Raw genomic sequence first — 23,155 nt, forward strand, 5'->3', positions numbered from 1 at the left:
GTGGAATATTTCATTCTTAAGATTATCCTAAAATTAAAAGAGCATTGATATCTATGATCTATGTTTTTATTGCAGGAAAGTCTCTCTACATCACAAGGCTATTTGACAAACTGAAGCGCATAACCAAAAAGCCATCAATGATGAAATGCATTCGCTTGATCGAACCTAAGGTTGATGAGAATGTCATCCTTCAGTCTCTGTTAGACACTAAAAGGAAGAAACTCACCATGTTCCATTTTGACGTCACATCAACGGTATTGCTGAGTTTTATTGCTTAGTTTAGTGTACTATATCCTTTATAATGAGGCATATCTGACTGTTCACATTGATTGTGTTTTTAAAGGTCCAAAAAGGTCTTCAGGAGTTCCTTTTCAAACTGTTGATTTTGCGCTATTTAATGGACTCTGAAGGAAAGATGTGGAAGTGCAGTGATGAGCAGCTGTATGTGATAGAGATTTTAGAGCCCACAATCAAGCCAACAAGAAATGCTTCATGGCCGGTAAGATATTTAACATGCGCTTGAGTTGAACATTAAGATACCATAAGTTAAGATAAGATAAAACTTTATTTATCCCAAAGGAAATTCTTGTGCCAGAGGTATTAAGTTACATTAAGTACAATTAAGTATAAGAGTATAAGTGTCACTAAAAATCCAAATCAGAAGTACATGTCATTTGTTATCTGATTTTTTTTGTCTACATTCTGTATAGGCACAAAATGTGAAGAGTACCTTCATAGATGTGTTCCCACACATTTTCTGTCGACCCCCCAAGGAAGTGCTCATGCTTGAAACTAGGAAGCGAGAAGATCCTACTATTTTAAGCAATGAAGACCCACTGATGGATAATGAAGAATTCAGGGGTGAAGCCTTTCAGCGGCCATATCAGTACCTCACACGGTTTTATAACCACAGTAATCTAGACGGGTTTACATATCAGGGTGTGGAGGGGTCTCACGTGGAATGTCTTCAGATGCTTCTCATGTACTGTGGCATTATGGATCCATCCTGGGCAGAACTGAGAAATTTTGCATGGTTCCTTAACCTTCAGCTGAAAGACTGTGAGACATCTGTTTTTTGCGATGCCACCTTTACTGGAGACACACTACATGGTTTCAAAACCTTTGTGGTTGAGTTCATGATTCTGATGGCAAAAGACTTTGCCACCCCATCACTCAGCATCTCTGACCAGAGTCCTGGGAGGATGCAGGTAGACAGAACTGGTATCCAGGATGAAGACTTGGCTCCTTTTCTAATCAGAAAAAGATGGGAAACAGAACCACATCCATACATCTTCTTTAATGACGACCATGTGTCCATGACCTTCATTGGTTTTCATCTTCAACCCAATGAGCAGAACTTTGTTGATGCTATTGAGCCCACCTCTGGAAGGGTGATAAAAAGGAATGTCATGACAAGGGATCTGTATGAAGGCCTTAAACTTCAGGGAGTCCCTTTCAACATTGACTTTGATCGCCTTCCAAGAGGAGAAAAAATAGAACGACTCTGCAGTGTCCTTGGCATTCAGTGGCCTCTTGACCCTGATGAAACTTATGAACTTACAACTGACAACATGTTGAAGATGATGGCAATGCACATGCGCTTCAGGTGTGGCATTCCTGTCATTATCATGGGAGAGACTGGGTGTGGTAAGACAAGACTAATCAAATTCCTCTGTGAATTGCGGAGAATTGGAGTCGCCACTGAAAACATGAAAATGGTCAAGGTGCATGGAGGGACAACTTCAGAAATGATCTACACCAAAGTCAGAGAAGGAGAAGACATTGCTGCCGTCAATAAACAAGACTATGGGTTTGACTCTGTGCTCTTCTTCGATGAAGCCAACACAACAGAGGCCATTAGCAGTGTTAAGGAGGTCCTGTGTGACAAGACGGTAAAGGGTGAAAGTCTGAATCCCAACTGTGGATTGCAAATTGTAGCAGCATGCAACCCTTACCGAAAGCACACAGATGAGATGATTCAACGGCTAGAAGCTGCAGGTCTTGGATACAGAGTTCGAGCTGAAGAAACAGATGAAAAGCTTGGATCTATTCCTCTCCGCCAGTTAGTATATAGAGTTCAAGCATTGCCTCCAAGCATGATCCCTCTGGTGTGGGACTTTGGACAGTTAAATGATCACACTGAGAAAATCTACATCCAGCAGATTGTCCAAAGAGTGGCTGAGAGTAAAGCAATTGATCAGAGTTATGTGAAGTGGATCACTGATGTCCTCTCAGCTTCACAGAAGTATATGCGGTCAAGAAAAGATGAATGCAGCTTTGTGAGCCTGAGAGATGTAGAGCGCTGCATGCAGGCCTTTGTTTGGTTCTATGACCACCACATTATGTTTTTCGGGGAGTTGGACACATTTGAGAGCAATCAAAATGCTGAGAAAAATGAAAAGCATCAGAGACAGTCCGAGGCACGCGATCCTGTTCTTTGGTCTCTTGTCATGGCCATAGCAGTGTGCTACCATGCCTGCCTAGAATATAAGGACAAGTACAGAGAAAAAATCTGCAAAAGGCTACCCCCATCATACAGCCCATTAAGGCTGATGCAAGAAATCTCACTCATGCAGGATTTACTTTTGAGTGGTGTGCCAATGGGTGAGACTATTGCAAGAAATGGTGCCCTCAAGGAGAATGTCTTCATGATGGTTTTGTGCATTGAATTAAGAATCCCACTTTTCCTGGTTGGAAAACCTGGAAGTTCCAAATCTCTGTCCAAAACTCTGGTGGCGGATGCAATGCAGGGTCAAGCTGCTCATTCTGAGCTCTACAAAATGCTAAAACAGATCCATTTGGTGTCCTTCCAGTGTAGCCCTCACTCAACACCGGAAGGCATCATTAATACATTCAAACAATGTGAGCGCTTTCAGGAAGGAAAAAACCTTGATGAGTACATCTCAGTCGTTGTTCTTGATGAGATTGGGCTGGCGGAGGACTCTCCAAAGATGCCATTGAAAACTCTTCATCCATTGCTAGAGGAGGGATGCATTGATGATGAGCCACTACCACACAAAAAGGTTGGATTTATTGGCATTTCTAACTGGGCACTAGACCCCGCAAAGATGAACAGAGGGATTTTTGTCTCCCGTGGTGACCCTAATGAAAGAGAACTCATTGAGACCGCTAAAGGCATATGTTCCTCTGATGCTGTGGTGTTGGAGAAAGTCAGGGATTTCTTCCAACCTTTTGCAAGAGCCTACTTAAACATCTGCCGGAAACAAGGCAAAGGATTTTTTGGTCTACGTGACTATTACAGCTTAGTTAAGATGATTTTTGCCATGGCCAAAGCTTCCCAGCGAAAGCCCACAGCAGGGGAGCTCATGAAGGCGGTGCTAAGAAATTTCAGTGGCAAGGATAATGTGGACGCAGTTGCTGTCTTTGCCAAAAGACTGCAGATTGCACCATACTTGGAGAACATCAATGCGATTGAGTTTGTCAGAGAAAACATGCAAGGGGTTGGACAGGATGAAGAATGTCGCTACCTGCTTGTGCTAACTAAAAACTACGCAGCCCTACAGATCCTGCAGCAAAGCTTTTTTTCAGAAGGTGGTCAAGTAGAAATAATCTTCGGATCTAGTTTTCCGAAAGACCAAGAATATACCCAGATCTGTCGCAACATCAACAGAGTGAAGATATGCATGGAGACTGGTCAAACAGTTGTGCTCCTAAATTTGCAGAACCTTTACGAAAGTCTGTACGATGCTCTCAATCAATACTATGTCTGCTTGGGAGGGCAAAAATATGTGGACCTTGGACTGGGAACCCATCGTGTGAAATGCAGGGTGCACAAAAACTTTCGGCTGATTGTCATTGAGGAAAGAGAGGTTGTCTACAAACAGTTTCCAATACCTCTCATTAATAGGCTGGAGAAACACTACCTGGATATCCACACAGTCCTCAATGCTGAGCAGAAGAGGATGGTTGAGGAACTGGAGAGATGGGTTGGACTTTTTGTATCTCTTAGCAGACACCATGCAGCAGTAACTCAGCCATACAAATACCAGCCAGCAGATGTTTTTATTGGCTACCATTCAGACACATGCGCTTCTGTGGTTCTTCAAGTTATAGAGCGGATGAAGGAGATCGTCAGCTCTGAAAGGAAAGCGCTTGATGAGGCTAAGCTCATACTGCTCAAATGTGCTACACCAGACTCAGTGGTACGCTTAGACTGCACAGGCCTTCCAAAAGTGGAGAGTGAAGAACTGAGTAGGGTCTACTTCGGAGAGCAGAATAACAGCTGTATGGCAGACTACATACTTGCGTGCACCAAGGAAGAAGTCCACTGTGGTGCCTCCTTCACAGAGGTAACCAAAGTTCTCACGAGACATTCAAATGTATCCATCACTGTGAATGTTCTAAGGTCTAACTGTGGTTTTAAACCATAGGTGACAACATTTTCCCGGCTCTTGACTGCATTCGACTTGGAACCATTGAAGAAAGTGTTGCATAGTGTTGAACTTCTCTCACTTCAGCAGTTTGATACAGAGCATGCCTTTTTGAAAAAGATCAGGTCAGTCAGTCATGATTTGCTTATCAATTGTCTGTGCATTTTGATTTTAAATGTTTCCAGGCTAGATGTGGAGAAACGAACAGGAAAAAGAATGTGGAATATTATGTAGCGAATATTCTGTTTTCTAAAACGTAAAAAAATCACAAGGATTCTCTTGGCTGTGCCATATTAAGTAATATCACTACACATATCCTTTTAACAACTATATACCTAAATTACTTTTAAATCAGTTGCTTACTCAAATGTACAGGATGACTTGCTTGGGTGAGCACAGTGATACTATTTGGCTTTGCATGCTGATCACTATTTCTTATCACAGTAAATACCTAAAATTAAATACAGATGTAAACTCATTGTAAAGATCAAACACTTTCTTTCAAACATTTTTCTTTCAGGAACTTCCTCACAGCTGAAAATGGAAAGAGTACTACTGGAATGTGCATCAAGATCCTCATCATTCAGTCTGACTTTGATGAAGCCTCTCACAGTGCCAGTCTCATTGCATCTGCAAAGTAAGCCCAACCTTTTCTCTTTATAGGATTTTCATTGCAGTGTGATTTTTGCTATATTGAAGGTTGTGTTTCATTTTTAGGTATTCATCCATTAATGAAATCAACAAGATAACACAGAAGGGATGGGAAAGCAAAGTGTCAGTCTACTTCATCACTAGATTGCCTAGAATCGAAGGAGGCACTTCCTACATTGGCTTTCATGGAGGTGAGGTCAACACAACTTGTGCATGTTTTAATTGTCAGTGTTTAAGGTATAAAGAATAATTTAAGGCATCTTAATATTTGCAGGACCCTGGACATCAGTTCATATTGATGACCTTAGGTTGTCAAAGGACATTATTTCAGACATCCAAACACTGAAAAACATGACAGTCAGTCAGATGTTTGAGAAAAAGATGAACCAACCTGAAGGTAACCGATTGATTATTTTTATAATACACTGATATTTACCCACATTTATCTTCTGAACTTTTAAAAAAACTCTTTCTACAGCCATGGAAATACAAGACATGTACATGGAAAATGAGCAAGAGGAAGCCGAGTGCGATGAAAATGTGGGTATAGAGGTCATGCGTTACATAATTTCTGTTGTGGGAAAACTGCAAATTAAGCATGTGTATTCAATATATGTAGGTTTTGTAACTTTATATTTATGCATCTTTAGTGCCTGGATAGTGCTGTGAACACCACAGCGCTCCTGCGGAGCTGTGTGCAGAGAGCAGTAGGCATGCTAAGGGACCATGTGGAAAGTGGCTTCCGCAGTACTCAAAGAGTTGAAATCCTTCTGACACTCCTGAGTGACACTGATGAAATAAAAGGTGTGAACAATCATTCTTTTTCTCTGACCTTGTTCCACCGGTAGCAGTGCTCTTTATTCTGTTTAACTGTTCTCAGGTGAATTTTTGGAAACTGTGAAGAGGCATCTTCACACACTGTTGGAGACTCATGATGGGAACAGCTTCTTATCCATGAAGAGCAACTGGGTCCTAAAGGAGGCCTCAAATATTGATGCTTTGCAAGAAGGGGGCACCTTCAGGTGAGTAGAATAGAATAGAATAGAATAGAATATACTTTATTAATCCCTTTGGGAAGGTCCCTCAGGGAAATTCGGGTACCGCAGCAATATAACACCGACAGTCAGAGCAAGAGTTAAATAGAATAAAATAAAAGATAAGAGGAATTCTGTACAAACATTGCACACCAGCATAAATGGTACAGATGGATTATTGCACGTGTGTTGTATCAGGCGGGCTGTGCTCCTCCCTCCTTCTCCCCCTCCTGCCAAAAGCAGAGTTGTAGAGATTGATGGATCGGGGGACAAAGGAGTCTCTGAGTCTGTGGGTCCTGCTCTTGGGGAGGAGCAGCCTGTGACTGTTCAGGCTCCTCTGAGCGCTGATGACAGTGTGCAGAGGATGACTGACATCGTCCACAATGGCCAGAAGTTATCTTAGTGTCTGTGTCTGATGTGGTGTCCTTTAGCCTGACGTACTGCGGTCTCTAGTACGAGTACGTAGGTCTCACTCAAATGCTACACAGAACTGTTTTATTTCAACGTGTAACTTTTTGCCTTTATGACAGGCACACATTGTGGAGGCATGTTCAGGCTGTCGTAGTCCCCCTCTTGGCTCACTTAGTCTCTGTCATTGACCGTGACCAAAACATGGACCTTCTGCTTGATACAAACATCAGTGAATCTGTTAAGAGGCTTTGGCTGGATATCTTTGGCAATGATAAGCTTCTGGAAATCTCACACCTAAACCTTGACCACAGGTTAGTGGTGGTAATTGCACTTTCCATTATTACTGTTGCTAGTAATTAACAGTAACATACCATGTGCTTTACTAATTGAAATTATTCACAGCTCTGAGACAAGAGCAATCCTTGTACAGAACTACATCTCGCAAAAAAGGAACCTGAGCTGCAGCATGCCTTTCAGCTGGAGGATAAAGGACTACCTGGAGGAACTCTGGGTTCATGCACTTCAACATGAGGGTAATTGCCGCCATAATATCCATGTTACTACCGGGATGCTTTGTGTTCTTAAACTGAATTAATGTCTCTCAGGGCACACTCCACAAGAATTTGAGAACTTCTTTTGGAAGACGCCACTGGGACTCTACATTGGAAAAGCAGATCCTGAGATGCAGGCAGAGTTTCTTCAGCGCTACCTTCAAGATTTTGTGTCTATGATGATGAATGTCACTTCTCAGGAGGAATTGCAGGTTGATGTTTTTTTTAACCATAAATAACCTTTAAATGTTGGATTGCATGTGTCTGATGTACATATTCATGCACGCTATCTGTTTTACTAGCTGCTGTGTGGTGCCTTAAACTCTTGCGTCAGTGAGCTGAGATTGCAACTAAATGACACTGAAACGGTGACATCACTGCCATGGGTCCATGCCGCATATCACGCCTTCAAGACCCGCCTGCAGAACCTTTCCAGAATGATCTGCATTGAACCCCAGGTGACGCAGGACCTGCTGAGGAATCAATATGCCAGAGATGGGGTTGAACTTGTGAGTCTATATAAAAATGTTTATATGATGCCACTTATGTGTGGGTTATATTTCAATGTTATTGATTTTATTATATTTCCTCATTCCAAAGGTACTTGATGTGTATGCTGCTTATGCATGTGTAGAGTACCTAGAGCCAAAGGTTCTGGACACAGATGCCCAAAGACAAGCCTGGCTCAGGAAAGTGAAAAAACTTCAGGTTCCGATTGAAATGATCTGCTCAGAAGAGAGCGTGCGACATTATGGAGAGAGGAGCAGGGTGATCGTTACCAGAGTCCAGTAAGTAAACTTCAAATATTTCTGTGATTTTTGCTTGTCTGTGTACAAATATTGAGGTCATTTGTTCTGTGTTGTTCTCAGAGCTGGATGGAATCGGGTATTTTCCCTGTCTCTGTTTGTGGAGCACATGTTGTTGGGGATTGAAAAGCTGGAAAGAAAGCTGAAACCTTTAGTACTGGAGACTACCAGAGCGCTTGGCCAGGTTGGTTTAGTTTTTATTAGCCTGTATGTCTACCTTAGATGAAATTAAATTCAAACTATCAGCAGAGTCATTTGTTCTGTCATTAAGTCAATGCATCATTTTGTTTCCTATTAAGATACTGGAAAAAAACTCAGACCTGAAATCACAGCAGTCATTTGAAGCAGTAATTGGTTTGCTGAAAAAATGCAAAGATGGAGCTGTTGAACACATCTTCAGGTAGAGTTATACCAGCTTTTTGTATTGTGATGTAATCATAATGGTCAAAATTTGAATGTGAATGTGAAATCATCCAAACTTCTTATGCTCAATGCCACCTTAGCTATTTGATGGTTGGAGAAGGGACAGCCATCTGCAGCGGTCTAAATAGGACACTATATACACATTGTATACGCATCTATACAACGTGTCTGTTTTTCACCAAGCACAACTATGCTACTGTCAAATTTATTTTTTCACAGCTAGTGTCGGCTTAGAAGGTCACATGTTAAATGTTGCTTGAATGCCTCTATCTCTATATTTTTCAGTGCAAATATTGCTATCCTTAATGTGAAACAGCACTACACTGATTAAATTAAGAGTTGAAAATTGGGGCAACTGGACTCGTAGTATTTTAATGAAGAATTAATGAAGCTACTTGAGGAAGTGGCATCTTCACAAAACTCTCTTGAATATAACGTGAGCTGATTGGATGAGAGTCTTCACAGACAAACAAATGTACTTACAGTTTGATTCCTACTGGTGTTCTGTCATTCAGAATAGCCATACAAAGTTGTGTAATGCAACTTTAAATGACTCTTTAAATGACTTGTTTTTTTGTTTTTTTTGCCTAATCTAGGTTTGGTCTCACACCATGTCCAGTATGTATGGGGGACCCTCAGGATCCACTCTGCCTGCCATGCCAACACATCTACTGTGTAAACTGCATTAAACAGTGGTTGGGACCCGGTCAAATGTATTGTCCCCTCTGTATGCAGCCTGTAAGCGATGACTTCCCTATGGTTCCCACAGATGACATCAGGTTGGTAACTTTATGTGGAGAAATGTGTGCTGTACCTTTATAAAGACCAAAGATAACAGGAAGTCCCTGTGTACTCTGTTTAATTGCTTCTATAGAATCTAGGAGTCTGCAGTCTTCTGGATCTGTCCTACATTTTACACCTGTGTGACTCTTGTTTTGTGTAGGATTCTAATCAATCAGCATGCTCAGTTCAGGAAGCAGTGTAATGCCTTCTTCATAGACCTGGTGTCTACTGTATGCTTCAAGGACAACTGTCCACCCTGCTCAGCTGTCATTCTTCATTTGCTGTCTTTCGTCATGGTGGAGGCCAACACTGTTTCCATTCTCAGAGGTACAGTCCTAGCTCCGTCTACTTATCCATTTACACTTATCCATGTAATGGTGTGTGTTGTTTCTTATCGCCGGGCAGCGAATCAACAAATTCTGACAAAGGCCCTGTCTCCATTTGATGACTGTGTGGATAAAAATCCAGTGGTGCGGTCTGTAGTGCTCAAACTGCTGCTTAAGTATAGGTAAGCTGCTACTTTGTGCATACAGCGCAGATATTTCTGTCAATTCTAATAGAAAGTCCCTTTTTCTTTGGAAGCTTTGATGAAGTGAAAGACTACCTGCAGCAACATCTGCTGGCAGTTGAGCAGACCAAGATTTTGGAGGAGACAGACAAAACAGAACTGTACTGTTTGTACATCAACTGCCTGGAGGTAAACACTGAAAACAAAAACTTCATTTGTGTGATGGAGCTCTGTTGATGTTTTGTGTTTTCATTTCTCCAGGATTCCATGTTTGAGAGGGTGCACTTCACATCCACTGCAGATCAGGAGGCATGTTTGCAGGATGAAAGTGCCTTTCTGACTGACTTTCTGCAGTCACCTGGTCAATCTGCTGGAAGGGCCATGGTGGAGTACCTGCGGCAGGTGGCCAGAGTGCGCATGGACCTGGATATGGCTGCTAAACTCATTGTGGAAAGAGTGAAAGCCACAGGTTGGTCTCTTTCAAACTGTTATTTAGTAGTAGTATAGATCAGACCCTGGGTCTCCATAAAGTCATCTTTCTACTGTTTCTATACTCTTCAAAACACACACACACATTTCCTTACATTTTTATCTGCACGAATTAACAATGCAAATATATGTAAAAGGCATTAAATGCATAAAAATTAAACATTTAATCAATGGCTAGAGTCATTTTAATGTCAGATCATCTCTCCCTTTAACATAGTGACTGTGTTTTAGGTTTTAAGTCTACTTTCTTTTTTAAATCTTAAACCAGGTTTGCAGGAACTTGTTCCAAGTGGAACCCCAGCTTTTCTGACCAGTGTGGTGAACTTGTGTCGGAAAAGTGGAAACGACTGGTATCGGGTCTATTTGATCCGTAAGATCTGCAGGCAGCATGGACTGGAGTTTGTAATGGAACTCCTCAAAGTGGACCAGATGTGTTGGCTCTTCCCTGAAGAAGTTCTGCAACAGGTTCAGTCATCTACAGTTAAATTCAGTGTTATTTGTGTAGCATTTTTACAATCAAAATGTCTCTACTCAGTCGCACTGATTGAATGAGATTAGATGGTGTTCGTAAATAAATCAGTTAAATTTTCACTGCTCCCCAGAACATAGACGCCACCTCAGTCGACCTGTACCTTGTGTGTGGCGAAGATTACAAGACTATCAGAAACGCTGTTGCAAAAGCCGTTATGGAAGGCAAAGCAGATGGACTGGATGATGTTTGTGAGGTAATGTTCTTTCTTCACTATCCAATCTGTGATTGCGTGCATGTTTCCATAGTGGCTTTTGTTTACACAGGGATGCCGATGCCTACCACAGCAGAAGACAGTTTACCTCCTGTTGGCGCTGTACAGAGAAGTAACAACTCTGTACCGACAAACCAGTGCTGGCTTCCATCCCAAGCCTGAAGTAGGTCCTTAATCTTGTGCGCTCAAAACAAGTCGACCATTTCTGTTGGCTCTAACGTTGTTGTTTTAAACAACTGAAACACACTGCACACTTACCATCAATATTTTACAGCCAGATCATCTTATGTCATGTCTGTTAAATGTAAACATTCATTGATAATAGCACTAACAGAGTGCACAGTGGCATGTAATGTATTATAGTTGGTCTCTAATCTTGTTTTTTTTACAGTGGGCATAATTATAACCTGATTTCAAACTCAAATTTACTTTATTTGTAACAGAGACAGTTGTACATAGTGCAATGTGTAGTGAAATGCGGCATATGTACATATAAGACAATAAGACAAGGTAAAGTGAGCTACCCGGCCTGATCATATGTTCTGAACATCACAAACATGAGCACTTCCATTATACACCAGTTCAAGAAACACTTTTGATCATATCTTGATGACTTAATGTCATTTCTCTAGTTTCCATACATACTGTCTGTTTTTGTCTTTGTACTAACAGCAATTAGAAGCTCTGGTCAGTTACATCAAGAATACCAGATTCCTTGGCACCGCAGAGGTAAAAACATTAGCCCAGGCTCTAGTGACTAATCAGCTCGGGCCACTGGCTGCTGTTTGTGGGGCCTCCTGTGTGTTGGTGGACCTGACTGTGCACTTGGCTGCTGTCTTGCTCTGTGGAAACCAGGGGATCTTAGCTCCATTGAAGCAGCTAGCTATGAACCCTGCCAGCATGCAGGTATGTAGTGTACTAGTAGTGGACGTTGTTATCAATACCACCAGGTTTCTACTCATGTTAGGAGAAATGAACATGTTCATCTTTGCAACAGGCAGCTTTCCTGCCCACCATGCCCGAGGACATGTTAGCTGTGGCTCACCAAGCTCTGGGTTCAGTGGTGCAGTGGTACCGTAAGTAATAAACCAGAGCATTATATAAGATGTTAAGCAGCCATGTCAGATGATTTCAAAGTAACTTTCTCCACAGACTGTCCTCTTGGTCACCCCTGTACCATTGGTGAGGTATGTTATGGTCAATCTTATAGTAAATTTGAACGGTGTCTCTTTTTATCACACTTTAAACTTTGAACCTTGTTTCCTGTTACCTCTGTTTTCCCAAGTGTGGTCAGCCCATGCAAAAAAGTCATTGTGTAGACTGTGGTGCTGTGATCGGTGGAGACAGTCACGTCCCTGTGCAGGGATTTCAGCAATTCCAGCTGCAGTAAGTGCTCCAGAAAAACGCTATGCAGGTTCATATAAAGTTAGTCAGAGTTTATTATGACGGAAATTATTGAATTGAATTTTCCAGTACATTTACTGACATTTTTAAAATTGTAAATTTTTAAAATCAGTCTGCTTTTTTGATGTTTGAGTTCTCTATAATTGCCATGATTATGCTATTACTAAAGAGATGCAGGACATTAAAATAACAGAAGCATAAACCTTAGAAAGCTGCTTATGGATTTAGAGAAATCATTTGTGTTTATTTGTTGTGTTGTGACAGGGGTGACCGCACACAGACAGGCCATATTCTTGGTGACCCCACACGCAGAGATAATCCAGATATGATGGACACAAAGAGCATTTCCCCTGTTCCCTTCATCATTATTCGCATGCTCACTCACATGTCCATGCTGCTTGGAGCCTGGAGCCAACCACAAGTAAGCACAATGGTTTTTTTTATTTGATAATGATATGCATTGTGATGTTCTGTTCTGCGCAGCCATACAATTTATTTGTGTATGTCCAGTCAATAGCTGCGATCATCAAACCTCCAGTCCACGACACAGGAGCCTTTATTCTTGCACACCTAAACGAGGACATGAAGCACCTCCTCAGATCTCTGGGAAAGGGAACAGACGACACAATCAGCGCTGTTCACCTGCTCATCAGCAGCCTAATGGAGCCACACCAGCAGCAAAACTGTGAGATAGCACTTTTAACATGCTCTCCTATGACACAGTGATATCATTTATAATGCTGAAATAATAACTTACCTAAAAGGCATCTGTGTTTGTGGTAAATGTTGTTTTCTTTACTGTAGAAAGGGCTCCCTCCAGTGGCCAAAAATGTGTAGTGACATTTTAAGGCGAAACTGCTGTATGGATGTGTGAAGTTCTATATTTACTTTACTGTTTAACAAAACTAGTCTGTCTTTGCAGGGCTTGCTCCTTATGACAATCCGCTTTCCACCAAAGAAACGAGAAATGGGTGGGAGATGGAAATGAGCAGTGCCATCATCACACCTCAGCTGAAGGTAGAGATATTTGCTCTGCATTTGCGGAGTTTGCACATTCATTCTGTGCCTGTATGTTATGTTCCAAAAATAACCCGCAATAGGTGAAATCCATGAAGTAGTCATCTTTATTTTTATTATTAGAACATTAAGTCCAGTATTATAGAAGGAAACCAAAGATCAAAGCCTGTTTTCAGTACGTATTCTGCACTGTACAGGAGACACGGCATAGAGGAGATTGATTGACACTGGTCTACGGTTTATCTGGACGTAGAACACAATGCACTGTAAAAAAAAAAAAAAGCAAATTTGCGAGAGGTGAAGCGCGTTATTGCGAGGGACCACTGTAATTCAAACTAATTAAAACAATCCTATTTCCTATATCCTATATTCAAACAACGTCTTGAATAACTTGTTCTTCTGTCCCTTCTCTAACGCAGCACTTTGACAGACGCCTAAAGGAAGTGAACATGTTCGTCCAAGCTGACGCTCGCATATCAACCAATCCAATTATGAAGCTTGTGTTTTATGATCCTCGTCTCTTCCTGAACACACTTCCTCCAGAATCACTGATCTATCATTCTGCAGTGTGGAACTGCAGGGAGAAAGTTTCTCTAATGAGCCTCACCCACATTGTAGAGCAGAATGATGGCAAAGACACCCTGCCTGTGCTATGGAGATTCCTGCATAGGGTAAGGAATCCACATGGGGTCTTTAACTGAAATAATATGCACATGCACTGATATCAACAATGGCAACCACCCAAAAGAACTTTAACTGTTGTAGCATAATAGATATTTGCAAAACCACTCTTGTATATTTATAGAAAGATAGCTGAGAAATGTGATATTCCATAATTCCATACTTATAGTCTTCCAGGTGTGTGCTGCTGTATAAGAAAAGGCCGCACAGGGCTGCATTTCAGTGTGTGCTTTACAGTCCCCTTCTGGTAGTAGGCCAAATAGATGACTCTGATTTTGAAAATGAAAATATGCTATTGACTGAAGAAAGGACCAGGCTGTGATAACTTCTATACATTTTAAATGTCACAACTTTTTAAGTGTTTGTTCTAAAAGAGATGTTAGCCTGTTAACAATATTTGTAGTCATGCACCTAATTAAGAAGCAGGAAGGCTCATGTGTACCACTAACCTGAGTTTTGTGTTGGCATTGAAAGTGGATTGGAAATAAATATGCAGATCAATAGAAAAGTATGAAGCAGACAAACTGCATGTTTCAACATCGACGATCACTGACCACTTATACAGTGGGATTTTATAGGTGGAGGAACCCTGGCCTCAGATAAACTTGTTATTCATTCTGTATTCAAAACATTACAAAACAGTGCAATCCACAGAGCAGCAGAAATCAGTGTGGTATTAGAAGCAGATAGAAGCCATAACAGACTGAAGAGGTTTTTACTTGTGTTTTAGGAAGCAGAGGTCCGGCTGGTGAAGAGCCTTCCTGACATAGTCGCCCTCCAGAAGGATCTGGTGAAGAAGTTTCAAAACATCCCCGACATAACGTTTGGCACCATCGCTGAATTTCTTGCCAGCCTGAAAGCAGGTAAAGTGTTGTTGGTGGTGGTTTCTGTTGTATCACACATATATACCACTGCATCTATTGTATTTCTCACCTGCTGCAGTCAGTGGATGGAGTGTACTACAAGTCTTGTTTTGTTTTTCCCTGCTTGTACAGATTCTCTGAAAGCCTGGTATGAAAAAAACATCACCATTCTCCTGACCACCTGGAATCAGCTCCGAGTGTCTTTGGTGACCAATGGTACATACAACACAAACATAAATGCAGCCTATTCACTGACACCGACTTCATGATGGATTTAAATGTTGTTGTTCAGGTGAGATTAAGATCCCAGCTCAGTTCTGCCAGAAGGACCTGGATCTCCACAGTGACTTCAAGGTGCTGTTACCACAGAGACGTGGCCCAGGCCTGTGCTCCACAGCACTTGTCAGCTACCTCATCGCTCTGCACAATGACCTTGTCTACTGTGTGGACAAGCACACTGAAGAGGAGACCAGGTGGGGGTGCTCATGCCACATTTTTTTCTCATTTGCACACGTTTTGCTGCAAATAAATGCAAGTGAACTTCTTCTTGCAAATTCATACTACAAGTTATAAATGGAAGGATTTAAAGATATGATTGATGTTACATAGAAAAGCTATATTAATCTGTCTCATGATCTCCCTTCCAGTTACAAAGTGAGCCCTGCAGACCTGACCGACCTTCATGTAATCCGCTATGAGCCTGAGAGGGACATGATGGCACTAGTTTTGTCAAATACCCAGTACAGTATTGAGAGGGGACAGGAGACTCTGCACGAGTATGACTTACCCAAGATCCAACAGCAGATCATCTCCCGATTCCTGCTAGGCAAACCTCTCATCACTCTGAGTGTGAGCAAAGAGAAGAAACAGCTTTGTTAAGTCTTATGTGTACACGTACTTATGTGTATGTGCATTTTCCACAGGGCATTCCAACACTCCTGAACAGACACAGCCACAACTATGAGAATGTCCTTAAGGCTGTACACACCAAAGTCAGACAAGTAAGTCGTGACTGCTTGTTTTTCTCTGCTCTCTCTATTTGTCTTTGACCTGCCCAGTGCTTACCGTCTACCCCTGTATCTGCCACTATTGCACTTAACTAGCACTGTGCCAGCTGTAATCTAAATAACTGCATCACTTTCTACTTGAATAATAATAACCTGTAATCTGCTATGTCTTGTCCACTGTATGGCATGACGTGTGCGGCAGTTTTCCTCTCATCCAGTTGGCCCTCAGAGTTTTTACTGCCTACTGCTGCTGACTAGAGACAATTCTGATTGGAAAAGACGCTTTACAAATATCATTGAATTAAAGCGGTGACTGAAGATTTTCTTTTGATGCGTGTCTGTGTGCCAACAGGAGCCTCTTCAGACTCTCACTGCTTCTGCTGTAGCTGGAGAGCTGCACTCCTACAGTGAGGTGTGCGAGGCCTTGTCTACTCTGGAGGTTGCCCTCGGTTTCCTCAGTACGACAGGGGGTGAGTGTCACATGCAGCTGTCCTGCTATCTGGAGGAGGTGCTGCAGATGGGAAGCCAGACCCCTCAGCATATCCTTAAGGTTAGTATGAGACTTTGGGTATTTGTTCCTGCTGCATGTTCAGCAGAACAGCCACTCAGTTTACTTTCTATAAAAACATTTTGTATCCTGATAAGCTTGTCTTTTCATGTGCTAATGTCCAGGCCTTCAGCATGTGTTGTCTGAAGCACTGTGTGGCACTGTGGCAGCTGCTGGCCTCACTCAAATCAGAAAATATGCTGCGGCTCAAGAGGGTAAGGCATCATAAACAGCTGTTTTCATTGTAGTAGCACAAAGTCTGTAATATCATAGATGATATCATGTATTTTATTGTGTGTTACAGGATCCATTTGTTGGAGTTGAGGAGAAGTACAAACAGACACTGGGTGAGGACGAGCTCAGGCTTCTGACCGAGTTTTTCTCTAAGACTAGCGCCGACACATTCCTGCTGGAGATGCACGAGTTCTTAGTGCTGGTCCTCATAAAGCCCAATGCACCGGATACCTACAGGCCTGACTGGAGGTAAACAGATATTTATGATATTTATGTGTTTGTTTTTTACCTGCACAGGTCTTAACTTTAACCTAATTTCATAGCCATGGACACTGATCACTATAAAAAGCATGCAGTCTGCTTTCATTATTCACATGTATGAGGAGGAGGATGAAATGAAAGATAAGTCCAACAGCGAGAGACAGAGAGGGAGACCTCAGTCCACTTTTAGGTACTGGGTGGCAGATGCAGGAAACATCATCAGCAGACCTTTGTGCTTCTGTAGCTCTCGTAATAATAGATTCATAAAACCTAATAGCTACAGTGGTGCTCAGAAATTTCAGAACTCTTTACACATTTTCTCATCTCTGCATAAATAATAATAAACAATAAATAATACAAAATGTCACATCCTCAAAGTAGACAAAGAAAAATAAGACAAATATTTTAATTAGGCATTTCACTGTGCTGGAAAATATCCACTATTAGAAAGCTGAGAGTGGTAAAAGCATGTGAACCTGTGCTTTCAGTGTGTGCTGTAACTCTCCTATACAGGAATAGGATTTTTCCAATAACTTCTAATCATTAACAGTGCTGAACGCCCACTGCTGGTGAAGTGGACAATGGTCTTGAATTTTACATTTGTTTGTTTGAGGTAGTTGCACAACATGTGTGAAAATATGCTGATGTTTTGGGTCATATTACTGCAGAAATGCAAACATCTATATATAATCCATCTAGGTTTTCGACACCATTGTACATATATGCAGTATCCTGATTTGAATTACTGTTGTTTGTCTCTGTAAGCTTAAAGGACACATTGGTGTCCTACATGGAGCGGAAAGACATGGACACCCCCCCTGAGGTGGAGGAGCACTTCCCAGAGGATCTCTACCTGTCCCATTATGTGGAAGCCTGGAAGTTCGGTGTGACGTTCAAACAGGAGCGAGGTCTGAGACAATAAAGAGCGGAACTAACAGAAATAAATTCTCAGAGGATGAAGTAGTAATCGATCTTTCATATAAAATGCATACATATTATGCAGAGATGTGCCTTTTAAGAGCACTGGTGTACTTTTGTTTTTCCTGAGACATGACCATGTTCAAAGCCTGTGTAAAGTTAAGGTCTGTTTGCACACGTTACTCCTTTATTACCAATGTTAATTTGAAATGTGAAAAATGTGACACTCAGGTATAAAATCTGACTAAAAGAAGTTTATCATGTATCCAAAATCGTAACTTTTTTTTCACTTTTCCTTTTTCAATCATTTTCAGTCATCAGTTATGCTGTTGTGTTTTACAGTTGACTTTTTTACAGTTCTGCATTTGCCGTCTTATGTTGGGTTTTTTCAGCATATTTACAAAATAAAATACAATCCTGCAGTCAGATCCGTGTGCATGCATGCTTTGTAATATTTCTATCCATTGCAGACTGACTGGATACTATTCTCATTCCCGCTCTATAGTAAATCACTCTACTGGTTAAGTGCTGTTCAGTTAGTCTAACAGATAAAAATAACAAATAAAATCATTATTAGGAACATACCAATGTCCTTCATGAGAGTTAGAAGAATAGCACTGTTCTATAAATAAATGTTTCTTATTTTGCATATTTCCACCAAGTTTTTCATTTTGTCCTGCCAAATGTTTGCTACTGTAATGACTGCATTTCTTTTCAGGGATCAATAAAGTCTTATCTCAACCTATCGTATGCATTCTGCAGCTTAGGAAATGAAAGCAGCTTCACCCAGCTCACAAAGGTTCCAGCTGATGAATGCATAGTTAATGCAGTAGTGGTCAAAGGTTTGTTATGAAGACAACCTGAATTTAACAACAAAAGACACATAAACACACAGTTTGATACTATTCACTTTACATAAATACGTCAAACGCATATAAATATGTTAAATAGTAATACATAGGCTATCATCAGCCCTTATGGCCATACCTCCTTCACACACCATCCCGCCACTGTGAAATCTAACTAGTGAAGACATGACATTAGTATTGCATTGCTAAAATGTATTACACTCTAGATTGTCTGCATGTACATATGGACATATAAGTATATAACTTATAATAAATGTAATTTAATTTATGTTCCCCCTTTTTATTAGTTTATATTGTTATCATCTTACCTTTATTTTTAATGTAATGTAATTTCATTTAATTTGTGAAATGTTATTTTTTTTATTTTATTTCATTATTTTGTTTGGTTGATTTATTTATTAGTTTACTACTTGTATTACTTCCTGTTTTCAGTCCCGGAAGTTGTGCCGCTCTGATGCTAATTAGCAGCAGCTACACTGCTCCGAGCTGTGCGTTCTCAGTGCAGAACATGTTTAAGTTCAAGCCATTAAATTGTGCTCTCAGTTCATTAGTGTCTTTCCAAAGCGGAGCTGGCAGCGTCTGATGGACTTTAAGACTCTTATCAGAAGATTCACGCATCTTTGCGGGATTCTCTACCACAGGTGAGGACAGACCCGGGAGCTCCACGGTACTTGGAGCCGAGCGGTAGAGTAAAGATTTTGGGCAAAGGAAGCTGAAACTATCACTTAACCCTCGGGCGTCATTGGGGACCTTTTTGTCCATTTGGGTAATTTTTGCCTCTTTACCTGGCCACCATTTTATCTGTGTTGGTGCATATGGCACAATTTTTTGTAACAAAGACTCTCTCTAGACACATTTTAGAATTCCAATTTAAATTTTTCAAATTTACTACCCTTTTGTGTCATTAGGGGACAAAAATGTCCACTTACAAAAAACTGCTATAAAAAATTAACAGATTAATATTTTTTCTTACTTTTTTCTGCATAAATATGTTAAACAACTTCAGCCCTGCTCAAAACTACCAAACATTAAATCATTTTGAGGAATTTAACCCTTTGAATTCCAGTTACATTACTTGATGTCACAGTAATTTTTTATGAAGAAAACACAAAAAGTGAGTTATTTTCCACAAAACAAAAGTTAGGTGGCTGAGGCATTATTTTTATATCTGTCATGGATAGGTCAAAGATTAGCCAAAATATTGAGTTTGATGCATTATTAGTTTTTGTGTAGCAGCAGTTTAAAATGGTATTTTCCACTTAGGTCCCATTAACCCCTATTATAATACTACATTTTTTAATATCATAACTATAACAACATATAACCATGTATTTCTTGATGTAAGGGTTTCATTTTTGAAAAAAATAGTTAAATTTGACATTTTCTACTGTTCACCACTAAAATCAGCCATTAACCCATTATATTCCTATGCATAAAATCCTTGTGTTTTGTGGATGTGTTTTGGATTGTGTTCAGTAGGCTGTTTTAAGTGTGTGTGCATGTGTTTGTACACGTGTGTATGTGTCCATGTGTGTGCATACGTGTGTGTGTGTGTGGTGTGTGTGTGTGTGTGTGTGTGTGTGTGTGTGTGTATGCATGCATCTGTGTGCTGTTTCATGTGTCTTTGCAGTAGTCATTGTTGGTGTTAAAACTTATGTATGTAATGTCTGATGAAGTTACTTCAGTATATACCATCCACAGACATACAAACACTCTTTCAAGTAAACAAAAACATGCCCCCTTCAATGTGTCAAGGTGAAGAAAACATAATTTTATTTCTGTGACAACCAAGGAGCAAGATGAAGATGGTGTTTCTATGTGGAAGAGGCTCAGGATGAAATGATGCTGCCTGTAACTGCTAGAGAGATTCAGGGAAGTGAAACATCCAGAAAAAGAGGAGTCTGGACACCAGGACTGCAGCCAGGTGCTGCTGGCTAACTGCTGTTTGTGTTTTCTCCACATTGACCTCCTTGAAGTGCAGTAGGAAGAGGTGGGGGGCATGTTTTTGTGTACTTCAAAGAGTGCGTTTGTGGCTGTTTGTGACAGTGTACTGCAGAAACTTCATCAGACATTACAAGCATGCACACATGCACGCACACACACTTAAAACAGCCTACTAAGTGCAATAACACAACCACAAAAAATGATGAAATTACAAGGATTTCATGCATAGGAATATAATGGGTTAATGGCTGATTTTAGTGGTGAACAGTAGAAAATGTCAAATTTAACTATGTTTTTCAAAAATGAAACCCTTACATCAACAAACACATGGTTATATGTTGTTATAGCTATGATATTAAAAAATGTAGTATAATAGGAGTTAATGGGACCTAAGTGGAAAATACCATTTCAAACTGCTGCTACACAAAAACTAATAATGCATCAAACTCAAAATTTTAGCTAATCTTTGTCATATCCATGACAGATTTAAAAATAATGCCTCAGCCATCTAACTTTTGTTTTGTGGAAAATAACTCATTTTTTGTGTTTTCTCCATAAAAAAAATTACTGTGACATCAAGTAATCAAACTGGCATTTAAAGGGTTAAATTCCTCAAAATGATTTCATGTTTGGTAGTTTTGAGCAGGGCTGAAGTTGTTTAACATATTTATGCAGAAAAAAGTAAGAAAAAATATTAATCTGTTAATTTTTTATAGCAGTTTTTTGTAAGTGGACGTTTTTGTCCCCTAATGACACAAAAGGGTAGTAAATTAAAGTGACGCCTGAGGGTTAAAGGTTAGTGATGCCTTAATTGCGAGCTACGTTAGCCGCTAATGCTAATCAACCTTGTGTGCTTGCCGGCAGGTGTGTTAGCTGTGTGTGTGTGTACATCAGATGCACCAGATCAGATGTCACCAAAACAATAACGCAGGCATTTGATGAAGAGGCTCCACATGAGGACTCTAGTAAACGGTGGACAGAGGTGACAGCAGCAGCTCCGTTTGTCCTTAGATATGATTCCCATTAAAGTTTGATCATTTGTTCTAAATCACATTGTAATCAATCACATTGTTACTTAAGTCTCCATACTGTATTTACTGTTTAGGCACACTTCAGTCTGTTTAAATGACTGTTGAATAATACTTTACAGAACTACATTAGTCTTCTTTTTAACCTATTTGAAATCAAACTTTATTTTGTTCTGTAATTGTTATTTACATTTTCATGTTTATTAAAACTAATACTGAGTGCACGTTATGAGTTGTTGTTTGCCTTTAAAATCTACTGATAGTTTTTGAGAGGTGACAGTACGCTACCTGACGTCATTTACACAGAAACATGCAAATTAGTGTCAATGTGAAAACAAATCGTGATAAAATCGAGATCGTGATTTTATCATTAAAGAATCGTGATATAAATTTTTGCCATATCGACCACCCCTACATGGAACACTGCCATTGGATTAAAAGATTACCGGTAGTCCATATTATGCAAGTGTTAAACAGTACTGTAATACTTCATGTGTGTCTGGTAGATTTTGCAAGACATTGCTCACCTGTTGTTATTGTTTGCTGACTTGCATCTTCAAACTGACAGAGACAAAGAAGAGCTTCAGGTGCAGAGAAAGGAAAAAATATTATCGATTTAAGGATTAATTGATAAGCGGTTCTCCTGGGCCTAAATTTCCCTCAGCACAGTCACCTTTACGAAGGGAAAGTTTCATGACTGTATGTGAAGAGTAGCAGAACAATTAAATACCTCCTTGAGTTAGATAAGTGGACACACGCATTGAGGCAGATTCCACAGTTACAGAGAGCAAATTGTGAATGACATGCTGATGTGTGATTTAGATGGGTTGCACTAGCTTGTTGTATAGAGTCTTCTGTTGAAGTAACGTTTGTTTACATGTTACATTTAGATTGGTTCATAAGCTCTGTATTTTTGCTGAAGTGCGTTTGTGAACAGGCGATGTGACGCCCGGTGCATTCTGCTGTTGTTGAAGAGTAACGTTGCACTGTGTTAGCCTTGTGTTTGGCACTGGTATATTACATGTTTGTTGAACTATTGTTTGGTTCTTTGTTGCTCTGTGGCAGAAGTAGCCTAGAGTCAGTGAGAGGATTGGCATAATTAGTCGATGCTAATGCTGAACCTTTTATGCCTTTTTTGTCACGTTCCAGCATTTATGTCCTTATATGGCAAATAAACAACATAAGTTGCACCAGCTGCAGTGATGCTGTGCTCTTTTTTTTGTTTGCTACTTTGTTCTGCCTTTGACTAATCCTAGTCTCCTCTGTCTTCTTTGGTGTGCCTTATCGTTCAATAACCCACCTACTGATCTCATTCATCTGCCACCCAGGAATCCCACCTCCATCCGCTTTGGCACATGTTTTGGACTTTGTAAAATCAACCGTTAAATCCTAATTCGCCCCAGATGTCTGCTTTGGGTCCAGGCCTTGTCAGTTCAATGAAATCATAACACCTCACCTACCCATCATAACTGCTGATATATTATTATTTTTTTTAATTGTAGGTTGATCCCTCCCTATTCATATCTTATGCCATGTATAATGCATTGTTCAGAGAATGTCTGTTAGAAAAGGCTGTGTGACCTTCTGCTGGC

General features: G+C 40.4%; 1 protein-coding gene across 2 annotated transcripts in view; it reads left to right on the top strand.

Moving 5' to 3' along the window:
- LOC114439314 (E3 ubiquitin-protein ligase rnf213-alpha-like) overlaps positions 1–18,379 on the top strand; it is a 30,544-nt gene extending 12,165 nt beyond the window's left edge. The window contains exons 26-67 of one of the 2 annotated variants that reach the window (XM_028411168.1): positions 76–254; positions 344–499; positions 711–4,310; positions 4,392–4,516; positions 4,912–5,028; positions 5,109–5,233; positions 5,317–5,439; positions 5,521–5,582; positions 5,693–5,846; positions 5,923–6,064; positions 6,607–6,798; positions 6,890–7,020; positions 7,093–7,250; positions 7,341–7,547; positions 7,639–7,826; positions 7,908–8,028; positions 8,144–8,244; positions 8,864–9,046; positions 9,211–9,377; positions 9,456–9,558; positions 9,633–9,747; positions 9,820–10,027; positions 10,316–10,512; positions 10,650–10,772; positions 10,843–10,953; positions 11,463–11,696; positions 11,788–11,866; positions 11,943–11,977; positions 12,076–12,176; positions 12,459–12,615; positions 12,705–12,879; positions 13,117–13,211; positions 13,631–13,882; positions 14,623–14,755; positions 14,888–14,971; positions 15,048–15,228; positions 15,403–15,604; positions 15,679–15,756; positions 16,115–16,312; positions 16,435–16,524; positions 16,614–16,792; positions 17,570–18,379. In XM_028411168.1, the coding sequence (XP_028266969.1) occupies positions 76–254; positions 344–499; positions 711–4,310; positions 4,392–4,516; positions 4,912–5,028; positions 5,109–5,233; positions 5,317–5,439; positions 5,521–5,582; positions 5,693–5,846; positions 5,923–6,064; positions 6,607–6,798; positions 6,890–7,020; positions 7,093–7,250; positions 7,341–7,547; positions 7,639–7,826; positions 7,908–8,028; positions 8,144–8,244; positions 8,864–9,046; positions 9,211–9,377; positions 9,456–9,558; positions 9,633–9,747; positions 9,820–10,027; positions 10,316–10,512; positions 10,650–10,772; positions 10,843–10,953; positions 11,463–11,696; positions 11,788–11,866; positions 11,943–11,977; positions 12,076–12,176; positions 12,459–12,615; positions 12,705–12,879; positions 13,117–13,211; positions 13,631–13,882; positions 14,623–14,755; positions 14,888–14,971; positions 15,048–15,228; positions 15,403–15,604; positions 15,679–15,756; positions 16,115–16,312; positions 16,435–16,524; positions 16,614–16,792; positions 17,570–17,726 (9,518 nt within the window). In that variant the 3' untranslated portion in view covers positions 17,727–18,379. Of the gene's footprint in view, positions 1–75; positions 255–343; positions 500–710; positions 4,311–4,391; positions 4,517–4,899; positions 5,029–5,108; positions 5,234–5,316; positions 5,440–5,520; positions 5,583–5,692; positions 5,847–5,922; positions 6,065–6,606; positions 6,799–6,889; positions 7,021–7,092; positions 7,251–7,340; positions 7,548–7,638; positions 7,827–7,907; positions 8,029–8,143; positions 8,245–8,863; positions 9,047–9,210; positions 9,378–9,455; positions 9,559–9,632; positions 9,748–9,819; positions 10,028–10,315; positions 10,513–10,649; positions 10,773–10,842; positions 10,954–11,462; positions 11,697–11,787; positions 11,867–11,942; positions 11,978–12,075; positions 12,177–12,458; positions 12,616–12,704; positions 12,880–13,116; positions 13,212–13,630; positions 13,883–14,622; positions 14,756–14,887; positions 14,972–15,047; positions 15,229–15,402; positions 15,605–15,678; positions 15,757–16,114; positions 16,313–16,434; positions 16,525–16,613; positions 16,793–17,569 lie in introns of both variants that reach the window. The other variant, XM_028411169.1, reaches the window with a different exon arrangement.
- Positions 18,380–23,155: the final 4,776 nt, after the last annotated feature.

This window comes from Parambassis ranga, chromosome 8, assembly GCF_900634625.1.
Source record: "Parambassis ranga chromosome 8, fParRan2.1, whole genome shotgun sequence".
NCBI lineage: Eukaryota > Metazoa > Chordata > Actinopteri > Ambassidae > Parambassis > Parambassis ranga.